The 19641-nt window shown below is 42.6% G+C and overlaps 1 protein-coding gene across 2 annotated transcripts in view; it reads left to right on the top strand.

Moving 5' to 3' along the window:
* The window catches only part of xylb (xylulokinase homolog (H. influenzae)), a 296035-nt gene that overhangs the window by 228999 nt on the left and 47395 nt on the right, over positions 1–19641 (top strand). The window contains exons 17-19 of one of the 2 annotated variants that reach the window (XM_087987599.1): positions 10489–10512; positions 10648–10735; positions 14463–14557. In XM_087987599.1, coding sequence (XP_087843725.1) covers positions 10489–10512; positions 10648–10735; positions 14463–14557 — 207 coding nt within the window. The remainder of the gene's footprint in view (positions 1–10488; positions 10513–10647; positions 10736–14462; positions 14558–19641) is intronic. The other variant, XM_043690787.2, reaches the window with a different exon arrangement.

Here is a 19641-nt window from a genome sequence, read left to right as displayed (position 1 = left end):
TTAACTTTCATGGAGCTGACCACCAGGATTGACCATGATCCATCTCCTGATTAACTTGGGCTAACTGCTTGCTTGATGGAAGACCAGAGTCCTCACTGATCTTCATGCAACTTTCTGATTGACATCCTGTGGCTCTCCAGATGATTCCACTGGACCTTCTGGACTGACCTTGGTCCAGTCCCAAATGTAGTAACATGGACCTTCTGTTCCCTAAACACACCAAGTGGTCAACAGACTATGGTCAAGCCCCTGGATTTATTTTGGAGACTACCCTTGACTTACTGTGCCAAGATCCCCTGATTGAAGGCTGTCTCCTTTAGCCGGACTACTGTCCCAAGATTTTAAGGCATGGCCAGTTTGCTGAAGCAAATACAGTGTGTTTGCTGCTTCACATTGGCACGTGGTGCAGATGTGAGATTAACATGGCACCGTGAAGTACAACAACATGTCCACCCGTTGACTGATCTCCGCTGACAACCATGACAAGCTGCCTGCTTTATGTTTGTTTTAAACAATAAGGCAGAAGGACTCAGCCTTTAAGCTCTGGCTGAGAAGACAAAACACAAAAAGGTAAGGCAAGGCAGAGATGCTGTGCGCATCTAAGAAGGCAGAATTCTGTATTCACTAAGAGAGCAAGTGAGGAGCTCTAAGATGCATTCTGAGTGAATCCATGAAATGGGTGCCTGTCCCAGTGCACAAATGTTCTGACAACACAATTACAATGCAAGGGGCCATTGCTCTCCAAAGTGCAGCATTAAAGTGGAGAACTGTATTGTACGTGGATTGGAAATAATGACAAAGTGAGGCTGTTACCTGTCCAAAGCTAACCTCATTGGACAGGCTTTGCAGGTGGTTGATGTTTATGAAGCTGACCTGAGATGTTGTGGACTGCTGTCCCGAGACATAAGTGGAAAGCCAGAGTTGCCAGGTTACCCCATCTGACTTTCGTGCCAGAAATTGTTGCTGTCTAGTTTCTGTGTGGCACGTAAGAGACTAGGAAAGTGCATATCAATGAGGGGAGATTGGGTAATAATAACATACTAGTTCCTGCAAATGGATATTTATGGGCCTTTCGCCATTCACTAGAGAGGTTCCCATCTTGTCATTCAAAACCTTTTTGCTGAATCAGACTTTTGTTTTGCTAACATCACAAATCTTATTTTACCGATCTTACGCAACTAACGCATTGTTATTCGGGGCTGGGATGATTGTGCCCATAAAACCCTGAAGAGATTTGATACCTTAGAGACTGAGAAGCTGTAAAGCTGATGGCACGAAGTATTGAAGTGATAATTGAAGTTAGAAGCAGGAGAACAGAAGATGAGTACCAGCTAAACTCAGAATGCAAAACAGTGTCATAATGACAAAGTTAAGGTCACTCTGCCTGAATATCTGAACTGCAGATTGGCTGAGGTGGATTAGACAGTGTTTTTAAATGCATGATTGGACATGGATTGTCTTCAAATAATTGCTGTATAGTTTATAGCAACTCTCCATTTCTTCAAGACTCAGAAGCCTTCCTAATGGAATCATATTAAACCATAAGACTGTAAGATGAAAGAGCAGAAGAAGGTCCTTTAGCCAATCAAATTGGCTCAAAGAGATCATGGGGGGCTTATCCTCAACTCAACTTTTCTGACTTTTCCTCGTACCCCTTCATTACCTTACATTCTAGCTATCTCAGCCTTGAATAAGCATCGACAACTGTCTGGCAGAATTCCACAGAATCACTATCCTCTGAAAGAAGAAATCCCTTCTCATCTCTAACTCTGATATTGTGACCTCTGATCCTGGAATTTCCCACAAAGGGAAACAACCTTTCCATATCTACGCTGTCAAGCAATCTAAGAATCTTACAGAATTCCATAAGGTCTCCTTTCACTTTTTTAAATTCCAGTAGATACTACTGCAACCTAATCAACCTTTTCTCATGAGACAATCCCACCATACACAGAATCAGGAACGGTGGGGCGGCACGGTGGCACAGCAGTTAGCACTGCTGCCTCACAGTGCCAGAGAACTGGGTTCGATTCCTGCCTCGGGCAACTGTCCTGTGTGGAATTTGCACATTCTCCCCGTGTCTGTGTGGGTTTCCTCCGAGTGCTCCGGTTTCCTCCCACAGTCACAAAGATGTGCAGGTTAGGTGAATTGGCCATGCTAAATTGCTCATAGTGTTAGGTGAAGGGGTAAATATAGAGGAATTGGTCTGGGTGGATTGCTCTTCAGAGGGTCGGTGTGGACTTGTTGGGCTGAAGGGCCTGTTTCCACACTGTAAGTAATCTCACCTGAACCTTCTCTGGACTGCTCCAATGCCATTACAACTTTCCTTAGATAAGGAGACCTAAACTGTTCACAGTATTTCAGATGTGGGCTGAATGAACTGTTCCTGTTCCACAGGAAATGGGGGTAAGGGTTTTTTTTTCAGGTTGGTGACCTGTGAGCAGTGGGGATCAGTGCTGGGACCACAACTGTTTACTACATATATTAATGACTTGGAGGAAGGAAGTGAATGTATTGTGGCCAAATTTTCATCTGACACAAAAATAGGTGGAAAGACAGGTTGGGGGTGGGATACAAGCAGTTTACAGATTAATATTGAGAGGTTAAGTAAGTGGACAATAAGTTGGCAAATGAAATATAATGTGGGAAAATGGGATATTGTTCATTTTGGAAGGGAAAACAAAAGAACAGAATATTATTTAAATGAAGAAAAACTGCAGAAATCTGCAAGACAAAGGAATTTGGAATATTTGTACATGAAAGACAGAAAGCGAGCACCCAGGTGTAGCTGGTAATCAGGAAGGCTAATGGAATGTTGGCCCTTATTTCAAGAGGGTTGGACTATAAGACTAGGGATGTCTTACTGCAACTGTACAAGGTGCTGGTGAGAACACATCTGGAGCATTGCGAGCAGTTTTGGATCCCTTATTTAAGGAAAGATATCATTTCATTGCAGGCAGTTCAGATAAGGTTAATTAAGATTATCACAGAGAGACTCATAGAGTCATAGAGATGCACAGCATGGAAACAGAACCTTCGGTTCAACCCGTCCATGCTGACCAGTTATCCCAACCCAATTTAGTCCCATCTGCCAGCACCCGGCCCATATCCCTCCAAACCCTTCCTATTCATATACCCATCCAAATGCTTCTTAAATGTTGCAATTGTACCAGCCTCCACCACATCCTCTGGCACCTCATTCCATACACGTACCACCCTCTGCGTGAAAATGTTGCCCCTTTTATATCTTACCCCTCTCACCCTAAACCTATGCCCTCTAGTTCTGGATTCCCCGATCCCAGGGAAAAGACTTTGTCTATTTATCCTATCCATGCCCCTCATAATTTTGTAAACCTCTATAAGGTCACCCCTCAGCCTCCGACGCTCCAGGGAAAACAGCCCCAGCCTGTTCAGCCTCTCCCTGTTGCTCAGATCCTCCAACCCTGCCAACATCCTTGTAAATCTTTTCTGAACCTTTTCAAGTTTCACAACATCTATCCGAGAGGAAGGAGACCAGAATTGCATGCAATATTCCAACAGTAGCCTGACCAATGTCCTGTACAGCCGCAACATGACCTCCCAACTCCTATACTCAATACTCTGACCAATAAAGGAAAGCATACCAAACGCCTTCTTCACTATCCTATCTACCTGCGACTCCACTTTCAAGGAGCTATGAACCTGCACTCCAAGGTCTCTTTGTTCAGCAACACACCCGAGGACCTTACCATTAAGTTATAAGTCCTGCTAAGATTTGCTTTCCCAAAATGCAGCACCTCATATTTATCTGAATTAAACTCCATCTGCCACTTCTCTGCCCATTGGTCCATCTGGTCAAGATCCTGTTGTAATCTGAGGTAACCCTCTTCGTTGTCCACTACACCTCCAATTTTGGTGTCATCTGCAAACTTACTAACTGTACCTCTTATGCTCACATCCAAATCATTTATGTAAATGACAAAAAGTAGAGGGCCCAGCACCGATCCTTGTGGCACTCCACTGGTCACAGGCCTCCAGTCTGAAAAACAACCCTCCACCACTACCCTCTGTCTTCTACCTTTGAGCCAGTTCTGTATCCAAATGGCTAGTTCTCCCTGTATTCCATGAGATCTAACCTTGCTCATCAGTCTCCCATGGGGAACTTTGTCGAACGATATGAAGGGATTGCCTTCTGAGCAAAAGCTGAACATGATAGAACTCTACTCCCTGGAGCTTTGAAGAATGAGAGATGATTTCATTGAAATATGTAAGAATCATAAGGGCTTGACAAAGTAGGTGCTGAGAGGATGTTTGGGAGAGTTTGGGACCAGAGGGTATAATTCCAGAATAAAAGAGCACCAATTTAAGACTGAGGTGAGGAGGAATTTCTTGACTCGGGGGTTGCGAGTCTGTAGAACTCCTTGCCACAGAGAGCTGGAGGGGCAGAGTCCTTGTATATTTAAGGTTAAGGATGGAGAGATTCTTGATCAGTTGGGGAATCAAGGGTTACAGAGCAAAGGCAAGAACGTGGACATGAGGAGTGTTGAATCAGCCATGATCCTGTTGAATGGTGGAGCAGCCTCGATGTGCCATAAAGCCTACATCTATTCCTTTTTTTAATGGTCTTATGATATGGGCTGACTCGTGCCTTCTATAGTTTTAGCAAGACATACTTTTATATTCTATTCCCTTTGAAATTAAGACCAATAGTCCATTTGTTAGTCTGTCTGCCTCTGTGTATGTAGGGTTTGGTTTATAAAGTAGTTAGAGATTTAACTTTGTTATAGACCAGACCAGATCCCTCAAAATATATTAAGAAGATAGCCTAGACCCTATGTTTTCCACATTTTAAAGGTAAATCTGAGATGCTATGTTCCAGATGCAATTCGATTCATCAAACTACTTCATATTAAGAAAAATACAATTTATTCATATACTATAGTTAAAATATAACAAAAGACAGAGAAACTGGGAATAATAGCTCAATTGGAAAACTCAACAGAATAGTAGATTATTTTACTACTAAAGAGTAACTGTTCCAATATAGTAACATCCCATCAACACAGTCTTGGCAAAAGGCAAATTCAGAAAGCATGCAACTCCAGCAACCCAGGAGGAAAGTCATCCACAGAAATCGCAGCAAGAGTGTAGCAACCAGGAGATATCCAAAGAAATCCCAGAGAGCGTGCAGCAGCCTAAAGAGATCCAGAAAAATCTCAGAGAAAGTTTAGCAACCAGGAGAGATGCAGAGAAATCCCAGAGAGAGTGTAGCAACCAGGAGAGATGCAGAGAAATCCCAGAGAGAGTGTAGCAACCAGGAGAGATCCAGAGAAATCCCAGCGAGAGTGTAGCAGCCAGGAGAGATCCAGAGAAATCCCAGAGTGTAGCAGCCAGGAGAGATTTGCTGCCTTCGAAGCCTGCAAACCTGCTGAGTCCCCAGCAACAATTGCTGTAAGCTCAAACTAAAGATCCTGGTTCTGTGGATGGGAGCTTGACCCCACCCCTTCAGTCTGCTTCTATTGTTCCAAGACTTTAAAAATCCCAAGCCCTCACAAGTTGTTTTATCTTCTCATAGCCTACCGGTACCTATCTCCCAATCTCACTCTAAAAGAAATCAGGACAAAATACACCACTTAAAGCCACAGCATCACCATAACTAGTACAGTTATATATTGACAGTTCATAATTGCTTGCCTGTAGCTATTTATTTATAATAGTAATGCTTGTTAAATACAGAAACCTGCTCTGTGCTTTCTGTCAACCTGTCTAAAAGGACTAGTAAATAGAAATTTTGTGCAGTTCTTTAAAATCTTTAACATTAGTTTCAACTCTGGAGTGCACTATCCCAGTGAGGCATGACACTAGTTCACTGACATTACCACTACATGGCCTTTCCAAGGAACCTTGGACTCAAGTCTTTGGTTCAGGGGTACTGTACTTACAGCACCTCCCTTGCTTGTTGTTGATGAGCTTACTGCTTATCAAAAAATGCCAGTGAGTAGCAACCTGTGATTGGAAGAGCAGCAATCAGGTGAGTGCTTAGGGAGCATCTATCCAGGGTTGGGCACCAGGAGCAGAAATCCAGCAACGAGAGCCAAGAGTCAGGACATGGAGGTACCTGCCACCTTTTTGTCAAGGTTGTTGGGGCGAACTATTTTGCTGAGCCACCTTTTTACCAAACAAGCCATTTTCCCCATCAGACCGAGGGGCTTGGAAGCAAAAAGAAATAGAATGAGAGTTGGGGGAGGTATGGAGCCTGAAAGTTGACTGGAAAATTTGGTGGCCTTCAGGTGGGACAGGATAAGACAGAAAGGCTGCAAGGCAGATGAAATTAAACAGGAGGAAGGAACTTCTAAGCCAAGTTGCGATTAAAAAGGAAGAGATGTTGTGCATCTTGAAATGTACTAAGTCAGAAAAGTCCCAGGTCCTGATGTGACCTATCCCATAATATTGAGAGAGGCAAGAGAACAAATTGCTGGAGCATTGACAGACATCTTTGTCTCCTGTTTGGCCACAGGTGAGGTCTCAGAGGACTGGAGGATAGCCAATGTTATCCCATTGTTTAAAAAGGGTAGCAGGGATAATCCAGGAAATTATAGACCTGTGAGCCTCACGTCAGTTATTGGAAAATATTTGAGGAGAAAGTGAGGTCTGCAGATGCTGGAGATCAGAGCTGGAAATGTGTTGCTGGAAAAGCGCAGCAGGTCAGGCAGCATCCAGGGAACAGGAGAATCGACGTTTCGGGCATAAGCCCTTCTTCAGGAATGAGGAAAGTTTGTCCAGCAGGCTAAGATAAAAGGTAGGGAGGAGGGACTTGGGGGAGGGGCGTCGGAAATGTGATAGGTGGAAAGAGGTCAAGGTGAGGGTGATAGGTCAGACTGGGGTGGGGGCGGAGAGGTCGGGAAGAAGATTGCAGAATATTGAAAAATATTCTCAGGGACAAAATGTATATGCATTTTGAAGTAAATGGACTTACTAGCAATAGACATGATGGTTTTGTGCGGGGGAAACCGTGCCTCATTAACTTGATTGAGTTTTTTGAGGAGGTGAAGAAGGTGATTGATGAGGGAAAAGCAGTTGATGTTGACTACATGGACTTCAGTAAAGCCTTTGACAAGTTCCCTCATAGCAGACTGGTACAAAGGTGAAGTCACCTGGTATCAGGAATGAGCTGGCAAGAGGGAGACAGAACTGGTTTAGTTATAGGAGTAGGAGTATAGAAGTGGAAGGATGTTTTTGGAATGGAGGTTTGTGACTAGTGATGTTCCACTGGTACAGTGCTGGGATCTCTACTGTTCATGGTCTACGTAAGGGATTTGAAATAAAACATGGCTGGTCTAATTAGTACGTTTATAGATAATACAAGGACTGGTGGAGTTGCGGATAGTGAGGAGGATTGACAGAGGATACAGCAGGATATAAATCAGTTGGAGGCTTAGGCAGATAAATGGCAGATGGCTTTTAATCCGGACAAATGTGAGGTGATGCATTTTGGAAGATCAAGTACAGGTGGAAATTATACAGTGAATGATAGAACCCTTAGGAGTATTGATGTGCAGACAGATCTGGGTGTGCAGGTCCACAGATCACTGAAGGTGGCAGTGCAGGCAGATAAAATGGTAAAAAAAGGCCTATGACATACTTGCTTTCATTAGAAGGGGCATGGTGTATAAGGATAGATAAAATATGCTGCAGTTTTATAGAACTGAATTAGGTCACACTTGGAATATTGCATACAGTTCTGGTTACCACACTACCAGAAGGATGTGGATGCTTTGGAGAGAGTACAGAAAAGGTTTACCAGGATGTTACTTGGTATGGGGGATTTTAGCTATGAAGAAAGGTTGGCTGGATTGGGTTTATTTTCACTGGAACGCAAGAGGTTGAAGGGGCGACTTGATAGAAGTTTATACAATTGTGAATGGCATGGATAGAATGGAAAGTATGGGGCTTTTCCCTAGGGTGGAGGGATCAATTAGCAGGGGACATGGGGCAGGGAGGGGTGGCAGTGTTTAAAATAGATGTGCAAGGCAAATCTTTTACAAAAAGGGTGGTGAGTGCCTGGAATGCACTGCCAGAGGAGGTAGTGGAACCAGACACAACAGCAGCATTCAAGAAGCACCGAGACAGATACATGAATAGGCAAAGAATAGTGGAATACGGATCCTGTAAGTAATACAGTTTTAGTATGGAAGGGCAAAATGTGTTGGTGCAGCCTTGGAGGGATGAATGGCCTGTTCCTATGCTGTATTGTTCTTTGTAGGGATGCCACAAGGGAACTAGGGGAAACGGTGAGTCTTCATGCAGTTTGGAGAGACAGGGAGGCTGCAAGTCTGGCTGAGAAGATTTAGGGGTTCTACATGGGGTCTTGACAAAGGCTGATGGACCATAAAGAACCACGAATGTAAAGAAGTAAGGGCAGCACAGTGGCTCAGTGGTTAGCACTGCTGTCTCCCAGCGCCAGGGACTGAGGTTCGATTCCAGCCTTGGACGACTGTCTGTATGGAGTTTGCACATTCTCCCTGGGTCTGCGGGAGTTGCCTCCGGGTGCTCTGGTTTTCTCCCACAGTGCAGGTCAGGTGAATTGGCTGTGCTAAATTGCCCATAATGTTAGGTGCATTAGTCAGAGGGAAATGGGAATTAGTCAGACTTTTCGGAGGGTCATTTGTGGATTGTTGGGCTGAAGGGCCTGTTTTCACACTGTAGGGCATCTAATCTAATCAAACTGAGGAGACAGGAAGGCCAGAAAGCTTTTGGTGGGATACAGGACAGTTGCCAGGAGTCTGGGGTAAACCTCTCAGTAAAGGAATACTTAGCCAAAAAGGAACCAGGAAAAACCTTGAATCATTGAGGTAATGAGTTACTTCCAAATGAATGTGGAATCCCCTTTTTAGGCCTGCATGTATTCACATTCTACTATCTGTGGGATGCAGCGAATGCTATTGTAATGAACCTTGTGTCAATTTTGCGGACGCTATTGTAATGAACCTTGTGTCAATTTTTACATTTAACTATGAGATTTGAGTTGCTGTACAAGGGAAGGTGGTGTTGTGTTGATAATACAATTGGACTAGAAAACCAAAATCCCAGGTCAATGTTCTGGAACAATAGTTTTGAATGGTGAAATTTGAATTCAATTTCTAAAAAAAATTGAAATGGACAGCTGACCTAACAGTGAACATGTAACACATTGTTGATTGTTACAAAAAATCCATCTGATTCACTAATGTCTTTTGGGGAGGATAATCTACCATCCTTACCTTGTCTGGTTTACATGTGACCCCAGACTCACAACAATGTGGTTAACTTTTAATTGCCTTCAGGCCAGTTAGAGGTAGGGGATTAATGTGGGGCCTAGCTAGCGATGCCCCCATTCCATAAACAATTTTAAAAAACAGTCAAAACTGCCTCATTAACATATCAGCCATGATTCTATCCAATGGCAGAGCAGGTTCAAGGGGCTAAATTGCCTACTCTGCTCCTCGTTCTAATATTAGTATATTCCACCTTTGCAAATATGTCATGGAGACTCATTAACTGTGACCTTGTCAGGCTGGAAGATATGTTTAGGGTGATAACCTTATGTGTGTAGAAGCGTGTGCCCACTACTTTAACAAAAAACGTTTCTTGTCAACTTAGTGCTTATATTCTTAAGGTTAAATACTATGGTGTCGAGGAAATCAATGCTTTTCTTGTGTGTTATGCCTTTAAATTTTATGGAGAATTGATAATTATTGGGAATTCTTATTCTACTTTATGAGATCAAATATCCATACTTTAGCACAAATTCAGACGGTCATGTTACTATACGACTGTACCACCTAATGAAGGATTTAGTGAGAATGAAATCAAAAAATAGCCCCAAAAATCAAAGATTAACCCTCTAGAAAATCTTCAGAGGTGCCTTTGGAAATAAATTATTTGGTGCTATGATCACAGCATTTAGCAGGGTAGGGAGCAGTGTTGAATGTTCAGTAAGAATGCAAACCTACAATCATCAGATTGTATTGGCAAGTTGGTTTCTTTGTGATTCGTTAAGAACATTCTGGATCAAGCTATTAGCATGATGGAAAATTGAAGCTGACATTTCTCCCACTTGGCTCCAGAAGCCTACAAGCCAGAGCTCTGCTCCCTTGTACCTAACCCAAATTTTAAACACTTCCTCCTTCTTTTATCCTTATCATTGAAATTAAGATTCAGGGCACTGCCACTTATTCTCAATCCTTCATTTACCATGGTCCCAATACAATCCTAAATATATCCCTACAATTCCTCTTCCCCTCTCTTACTACTTAACGTTACTATCATCCAACCATTAGTTTATGATTTGCCTTCTCTCTTATTCACTGATTTCAGTTTTGGCACTGTGAGCAGTGTTCTGTCTTCACTGAGGTTTATATCATTAAAAATAATTATTTTCTGTTATAATTAACCAGTTGTGTGATATGAAACGTGTGTGTGTGTGTTTATTTCTTTTCTCCTTTAAGTCCTGTGATTCATTTCTCCTAGGGCTGCCTGATTCACTTCCACATGGTATGACACCTCTTGCCCTATACAGCCGTGGTCCCTAGTGGTACTGTATATGGCGCCAGTACCTGCTGTGGGATTGCTCCATTAAACCACAATAACAAGGAATACCCAGCCACCACCTGTTTGTTGATTTTGCAGGTCTTGGCAGATGTTTTCAATGCCCCAGTGTACACAATTGACACAGCTAATTCAGCCTGCCTGGGATGTGCTTACAGAGCAAAACACGGTATGTAGAAATTAGAGTCCTCTGAATGACCAGCCCAAGTAATGGCTCAAACCTTTTGAAAGGATGGAATGTTTAACATTTTCTTTCAGCTAAATTATATTTTGTAACTGCTATAAGTGCATGTTTTCACCTGACTGTTTAGTGTCAGTGATTATTGATTATAAATGTTATATATGGGTATGTTACATGTAGAATTCAGTATATTAGGCCTTTTGGTGGTTATGTTTAATATGACCCTCCTGCCTTCTTCCTCTCATCCAATCACTATATTATTCACCTTTATTTCTCCCTCACATTCATCTTGCTTCTCCTTAATTGCATCAATGTACTAGTCTCAATAGTCCACATTCTTCCCACTGCTTTTGGGGTTTCTCCTGAATCTCCGAGTTGTGTTAATTAATTGACAAAGTAATTTTCTACTTATGCTGGTTCATTATTAATAATGAAGGAAAAGTAAAAAAAAATCCTTCTGATGCTCTTGTCTCATCTTCAAATAATACTGATTCATGGAATGAGCATATTCTTAATCCAAATTATGCTGCTGTCTAGCTGAGATCTGAACAGACCATGGATAAGAGCTTTGCTGTTTATATAACAGAGCAGTCTATTGAACTGCAAACATATCAATGTGCTTCTTACAACAGAGTTCAGTGCACTTCAGTACTAACAATTATTGTATTTGGATTACGAGAGGAGAATATCTGTTAAAGAATGCAATGATTTTCCTAGTTACACCGACCAGAGGAAATCTCATGGATACATATATTTAGGATGCCACTAAAAGTAATATGCTGTAGAGTTCTTTCTTACCACCTGGATTATCCATGAATCCTTATCCACACCCATTCCATTTCCTGTATATTTAACTTTCCAGTCTCAATACTTTGTTGGAGACCCCTTCTGAATTTTTGGTACGTGCAGAAAAACAGATACTTTCTACTCTTCCAATACAACCTCACCAGTAAGCATTATGTACCCACCACTCCAAGTTTTTCAAGTTGTCATTCCTTCCTTACACCATGGTTTACTCTTCCATCATCCCGATTCCATGCTGTCCCTTCATTGGCATGTACCCATGCAAATAACAGGAAATGCAACACCTACTCAATGACGTACTCTCACAATATTATCCAAAGCCCCAAATCATCTTCAGGGTGAGATAGCCAGACTTCATACAGCATGTTTGCTATTCACCATGTGCCCTCCTCTACATCAAGCAAGCATGGAAACCAAGCTACGAGAAGACAGCTGGGGGCTCTTAGACTCCCTGGAGAAAGACACATGCACTTGGGTTAAAGCTAGGGCCCTGGAGAGGTGACTGATCTGGGGCTTTTGCACAGAGCTTTTTCCTAGACTGCACCATGTACAGTGTTCATTTTGAAGCAGAGATCAATCAGGCTGATGTTAAATGGGAACTATGGAATTAGTATACAAAAAGAAGTATGTTCCAGGACACCTTATTCCAGGATGTGGAGATGCCAGTGTTGAACTGGGGTGGACAAAGTCAGAAATCACACAAATCAGGTTCTAGTCCAACATGAACAAAAGAGCTGAATTCCAGAGGTGAAGTGAGAGAGACAGCCCTAGACATCAAGGCTGAATTTGACCGAGTGTGGCATCAAGGAGCCCTAGCAAAACTGGATTCAATCAGTATTGGGGGAAAAACTCTCCGATAGTTGGAATCATACCTGATACACAGGAAAATGGCCATGGTTGTTGGAGGTCAGATACCTCAGCTCCAGGACATCTCTGCAGGATTTTCTCATGGTAGTGTCCTCAGCCCAACCATGTTCAGCTGCTTCATCAATGGCCTTCCTTCCATCATAAGGTCAGACGTGGGGATGTTCTCTGATGATTTCCCAATGTTGAGCACCATCCTTGACTCCTCAGACACTGAAGCAACAAGATCTGGACCATATCCAAGCTTGGGCTGACAAGTGGCAAGTAATATTCGCGTCACACAAATGCCACCAATAAGAGACAGTCTAACCACTGCCCGTTGGCATTCACCAGTGTTACCATCACTGAATTTCCCAATATCAACATCCTGGGAGGTATCATTGACAAGAAACTCAACTGGACTCACCACCTAAATACAGTGGTTATAAGAGCAGATCAGAAGCTCGGAATATTGCAGCGAGTAACTCACCTCCTGACTCCCCAAAGACTGTCTACCATCTACAAGTCAGGAGTATGATGGAATACTACCCCGTAGCCTGGATGAGTGCAGCCCCAACAACACTCAAGAAGCTTGACACCATCCAGGACAAAGCAGCCCGCTTGACTGGTACTATCTACATGATGCACTACAGAAATTTACCAAAGATCCTCAGAGAGCACCTTCCAAACCCATGACCAGTTCGATCTAAAAGGACAAGGGCAGCAGATATATGGGAACGCCACAACCTTCAAGTTCCCCTCCAACCAACTCACCATCCTGACTTGGAAATATATCATCATTTCTTCACTGTCCCTGGGTCAAAATCCTGGAATTCCCTCCCTCATGGCATTGTGGGTCAACCCACAACAGGTGGACTGCAGCAGTTCAGGAGGCAGTTCACCACCACCTTCAAGGGCAACTGGGGATGAGCAATAAATGCTGGCCAGCCAGCAATACCCACATCCCAAAAATGGATTTTAAAAATCAGGTTTATTTAAAATCACAAAGATTTGGGAGTGCTGCTCTTTCATTACCTGATGCAGCATCTACTAATTTCTAAATGATTTCTAATGATTCTAAATCATTTATATAGAAGAGCTGAGTATTCTTTTGTTGTGTAAGGTGTAAAAAATGTACAAAACTAGTCAGAGGATTTATTCTCCCCCACATCATTTGTTTTTCTCAGGAGAGGAGCCTAGATAGCTGAAGGCACAGTCACCAATGGTGGAGGGAGAGCAGAATTTGAGATGTGCGGTACTCTTGATGGACCGTAGGAGATTATAGAGATAAAGAGGGCATGGCTGGGAAGGGAATTGAACATTGTTACAATCCTGATCTCAATCAATAAACCAACATAACTAAATATTCCAATCGAGTTACAAATGAAGATATTAACAGACAAGAAGCAAATCAGAATCAATGTAAATAAACAGGCAAATTAGAGTTGCCATGAGATATTAGTTACACATGGAACAGCAGAAACACCAAAGTCTATCTGAAGGTGTTACTAATAGTCCCTTCCTCTTGTCAGGCCACAGTTGCAACCTTCAAGAGTTTACCCATTCTCTGTGAGCAGCAGCTTCTACATAAGCAAGATTCCACCTGGAGAAATTTCTCTGTATGGTACACTACTTTCTTTTTGTTTGTTTGCTTTCTGCTCTTTTGTCTGACTGATTTCAGTTTCTCTTTCTATCAGTGCGTCACACATCTTCCACATGTTAACTTTTTTACCATTCTATGTCAAACTCTGTCACATGTTACTGCTTATGCACCAAAGGTGATCGCAGCAGAAGAGAGAGAATTTTGTATTTGAGGTGTTGGATTAGCATAAATCAGCAAGGACAAAGGCGATGGCTGAATGTTCAAGACTTGGAGTTAGAAATAGAACAAAATATATTGGAAGTAGAGACCCTACTACTGAATTTTCTTTTTTATTTCAAATCTTGATTATATATTTGCTTTTTGAGCATTTGCAGCTTTTACTTCATAGCTCTAATGTTTGCTTTGTTAAAAAAATCTTCTATAAGATTTAAAACATCTCTTTCTATGTTCTTTTATTTGTGTCAGGACTGCATGCAGCATCAGGACAGTCCTTTGCAGACACTGTGAAAATTGCAGCAGCTCCAAAGCTAGCAGTCAATCCCACCTGTGAAATAGATAAGGTGAGAACAAGAAAGAAGTGTGTGTTTGTGTGTGTGTGTGTATACACACACATGCATATAAGCAAAAAATTTATTTTGCTGATTATAATAATTTCCTACAATGTATTTTCTAAACTTGGTTGAATGTTTTGACGTGCATGCGCAGTGCTTCTATTGTCTCACCCAAATGGTCGCTGAACTTAAAAAAGAGGAGCGGTGCTGAAATCCATTTCCAACATTGTTTGAGGATTACCTTCGAGTCACATTCAGTTGAAAGAAGTAACATCCATTTGTGCCCATCAAGAGGGAAAGGGCCTATTGCATGGTTTTCAACAGATCACTCAGGACAGTTTGAGAGTCACTGGAAAGAAGTTCAAGATGACAGGCCGTTGAAAAAGACTTGGAGTTGGAGAAGCAGACGGAGTTGGGAAAGCAGACTGAGATTCCAGGATAGGGAGTACTGCTGTTAATTGTGCTGCTGAACTATGAAGTTCTCATGCAGTGAGAACGCAGGGAAGCCCTACAGGAGGTGAATAATTCTGTTCAGTGAGGGCTCAGGAAGTCCTGACAGCTGTAGATACTCAGTACAGAATCCCTAAGGTGAAAAAGGAGATCATTCGGCCCATCAAGTCTGCACCGACGCTCCAAAGAGCATCCCACCCAGATCCAGTACCACCACCCTATCCCCGTAAACCTGCATTTCCCATGGCTAATCCACCTAACCTGTATATCCCTGGATACTACAGGGCAATATAGCATGGCCAATACACCAGACCTGCACATCTTTGAACTGTAGGAGGACACTGGAGCACCTGGTGGAAATTCACCCAGACACAGGGAGAAGGCAAAACTCTATGCAGACAGTAGAAACCACATGCCAGTGATAGTTCAATACAGCCAAGAGTGGGCTTTGAAAAGCACAGAAGCAATGTTTGCAGATGCAGCTGAGCAAGATTAGGATTCTGAAAAATCTAGTTATGGTGATACAGGCCCAGTGAGGCTAGCTATTGATAAAAAGCTGGAGTTGTGTCTGTGAGACAGTACTGTGGAATCTTATAGCTTAATTCTCCTAATGGGTACCCCTATCTTATACTTTGTCAATCCAGGGCAAAGCAGCCCACTTGATTGGCATCACATTCACAAACATTCACCTCACTCAGCAATGTATGCCATCTACAAGATTCACTGCAGAAATTCACCAAGGTCTCTTAGATAGCAAGCCCATGACCACTACCACCTAAAAGGACAGGGCAGCAGATACACCATCACCTGCAAGTTCCCCTCCAAGCCTGGTTCAGGATTGTAACAGTACTGTTAGACTATTCAGGGCATTACAGGAAGTTCCTCTATTTTCAACGGTCTCTATTTGACATTTTGTGGCCGGGTCAATAGATAATATTCAGGAGTGGGACCCTTGGCTGACACCCTCCCATTAAATCTTCACAGATGAAGCCGAATATTTACATTGTAAATTTCAGCTGATGGCAGAAACAGCAATTATCCATTGCTTTGTCCTCAACTGAAATGATCTATCCACAGCGCTAGCCTATCAAATATGCTCCTGCTTTGAGCTGATACTGTGAATAGCACAGTGCAGAGTTTGGTAATCAAGTTAAGAAAATACTTTAAATGCAGATCTTAGAAGGTAAAAATCTTTAAAGAGTGATTAAAGTACAATGATGAACCTGTCAGTGTTCTGTTCTTTCACACTGTGAGCAGATTGGCCAATCAATAGAACTGACCTTCAGTCTTGTTCCTGAGTCATCCACACGAGCCTTTCTTTGACAAGACAAGTGTACACATGGGGTCCATTATTTCTTATTTTCTGTTTGTGCTGTTCTCTTCATCTTTTTCAGTCAATAATCTCTCCAGTTTGTCTGAATTAGTGAAAGACACGGCTGATTTTTCTCAGCATTTTAGCAACAGTCTGGGAGGGTGAAGAGTTGGCAAAATGGCAAGGGAAAAGGAGGGAGCCAGTTTCTCACTGATACAATGCCATATTGCTAGCAGCAGGAAAGATGTAACTTGGACACCCACAGAGGAGTCAACTAAGCCACTTAAGTGGCCAGTTCAGCAAAATCTTGCACGGTGGCACAGTGGTTAGCACTGCTGCCTCACAGCGCCAGAGACCCGGGTTCAATTCCCGACTCAGACGACTGACTGTGTGGAGTTTGCACGTTTTCCCCGTGTCTGCGTGGGTTTCCTCCGGGTGCTCCGGTTTCCTCCCACAGTCCAAAGATGTGCAGGGTCCGGTGAATTGGCCATGCTAAATTGTCCGTAGTGTTAGGTAAGGGGTAAATGTAGGGGTATGGGTGGGTTTCGCTTCGGCGGGTCGGTGTGGACTTGTTGGGCCGAAGGGCCTGTTTCCACACTGTAATCTAATCTAATCTAATCTCTCTGGTAAAATTAGAGTTGGGGAAAGCCATGCTGGTTGGAGTCATGCCAGTCACACAGAAAGATGATTGTGGTTGTTGCAAATCAACCATTTCAGCTCCAGGAAGTCTCCACAGAGGTTCCTCAGGGTAGTGTCCTGGACCCAACTATCTTCAGCTGCTTCATCATTGACCTTCCTTCCATCATTAGGTCAGATGTGGGAATGTTTGCTAATGATTGCAAAATATTCACCACCATTTGCAAGATACTAAAGCAGTCCAAATCCAACTGCAACAACATCTGGACAACATCCAGGTTTGGGCTGACAAGTGGCAAATAATATTAGCGCCACACAAGTTCCAAACAATGATCATTTCTAACAAGAGGGAAGCTATCTGCCTCCCTTGATGTTCAACAGCATTACCATCTTTCTATCCCAAACAACATCCTGGGAGTTATCATTGACCAGAAACTGAATGGACTAACAATATATATCCTGTGGCTACAAGAGAAGGTCAGCAGCAAGGAATCCCTAACCCTAATCCTAACCCTATCACAAGCAAAACTCACCTTTCTTTATTTGCTCATGTGATGCAGGAGTCACTTGCTAGGCCAGCATTTATCACCCATCCCAGTTGCTGTGGGTCTGGGGTCACATGTAGACCAAGTAAGGTCCTTCCCTCGAGGACATTGGTGAACCAGATGAGATTCATTCCGACATTAAATTCTTAATTCCAGATTTTAATTGAATTCAAATTTCACTGTCTGCCATGGTAGGATTCAAACTCAGATCCTCAAAGCATCACTTAAGTCCTTAGATTCACAGTCTCACGATAAAACCACTAAGCCATCACCTCCTGATTCCCCACAACCTGCCAACCATCTACAAGGCACTTTTCAGGAATGTGGTGAATGCTCCCTACTTAATTGGATGGTTGTAACCCCAAAAACGCTCAAGAAGCTTGACAAAATCCAGGACATCACATCCACAAACTTGATTGGCATCACATGCACAAACATTCACTCCACTCAGCAGTGTTCATCATCTACAAGATTCACCAAGGTTTCATAGACAGCAGGCCCATGGCCTGCTGAGGTTTAAAGCTGAGGTTTGATGAGGTTTAAAGACTAACCGAGCCAGTGACACCACATCCCCTGAAAGAATCAGGAAAAGAAACACAGTGGCTGCGCCTATACCACTCTATACTACAGCAGTTCATGTTAGCAGCTCATCAACACCTTCTCAAGATAAATTGATGATGGGATATAAATGATGACCTATCCAGTGACACCCACAAGCCATGAATGAAAAATAAAAACATAATACCTCCCATAGGCATTTTGTTCCAGGTGGGAGGGTCCAGTGTATTGTGGTAAATAGTTCTGTGAAACCTACCAACTTTATAGTGGACATTTGGGAGGGGGGGGTTCATGCTTTTCTTTATGGGCAATTATGGCACTGGCTACTTCTGTGCAATGATGTGGCCAATTCGGCAGGACCATGCCTTCTGTCACGCCCAACTTCTCCCAGCTTATATCAATAGTTTTCGAGGACACCCACCAGTTGAGGCTCTCTCTCCTTAGCTATAGCCACCACGATGTTAGCACTGAAAAAGGCATTGAATCAAATAACAACCTGTGCATTGGCGACTGCCAGAGATAGGTCACCTTCTTGGCTTCCTTATTCTCTGAAATTGGGTTGCCTCCCACTTTTAGTCACAGTAATGGGTCTTGGCAGCATTTAGCAAAGTATGCCTGGATATGTCGTAATATTTCTACAATTCTTTGAATGAAATGAATAACAAGTGTATGAAATTTATAGCTGCTTTGCAAAATATGCCAGTTCCTGATAAACAACAAACAAACAGAGAGAGTACTTAGGAAACTGTCAATTCTTTATAAACAAAAACAGAAGTTGCTGGAAAAGCTCAGCAGATCTTGCAGCTTCTGTGAAGAGAAATCAAAGTTAACATTTCATTAACTTCCCTTTGGAAGAGTCACTGGACCCGAAACATTAATTTTGATTTCTCTTTGCAGATACTGCCAGACTCGCTGAGCTTTTCCAGCAACTTCTGAGTTTGTTTCTGATTTACAGCAATCACAGTTCTTTTGGTTTTTATTTTGTCAGTTCTTTATCATGACCATGAACATGACAAGACCTCCCCATCATACTCAACCATCTAACATCTTTCTGGGTTTCAGTTATTTCTGTCTTCTCATGTACAATCTACAGTTTCTTGTTACACGTCTTCCGCTCACCTTCTTGAAGCACTTTGTGAGAAAAAAACAGTACAGCACAGGAACAGACCTTTTGGCCCAACACCACACTGACACATGGTGCCTTTCTAAGCTAAAAACCTTTTACTTCTCCGCGGTCCATATCCCTCTATTCCCTGCCTATTCATGGATCTGTCAAGATGCCTCTTAAACGTTTGTATTGTATCTGCCTCCACCATCTGTCTCCTCTGGCAGCGCATTCCATTCTATCAGGTCACCCCTCATCCATAGACGTTCAAGTGAAAACAAACCAAGTTTATTCAGTCTCTCCTCATGGCTAAATGTCTCCTCATAGCTAAGTTAACATTTAGACTTTGAAAAACATACCCTTTGTGAAATTAGTGTTACAAACAAATATTTGCAGACTTCTCAGATGTATTTTTTATGTGGGTTGCCAGGCTGACCAGAAATTGCCTCAGGTTTAATATTCTGTGGTTTTCAGACACCCCATTGTA

Source organism: Chiloscyllium plagiosum, unplaced genomic scaffold (assembly GCF_037043375.1).
Source record: "Chiloscyllium plagiosum isolate Xiang-an unplaced genomic scaffold, Cpla_swu_hap1 HiC_scaffold_5, whole genome shotgun sequence".
Lineage (NCBI taxonomy): Eukaryota > Metazoa > Chordata > Chondrichthyes > Orectolobiformes > Hemiscylliidae > Chiloscyllium > Chiloscyllium plagiosum.
Note: the sequence above shows the minus strand (reverse complement) of the source record. Positions and strands in the feature narration are given on the sequence as shown.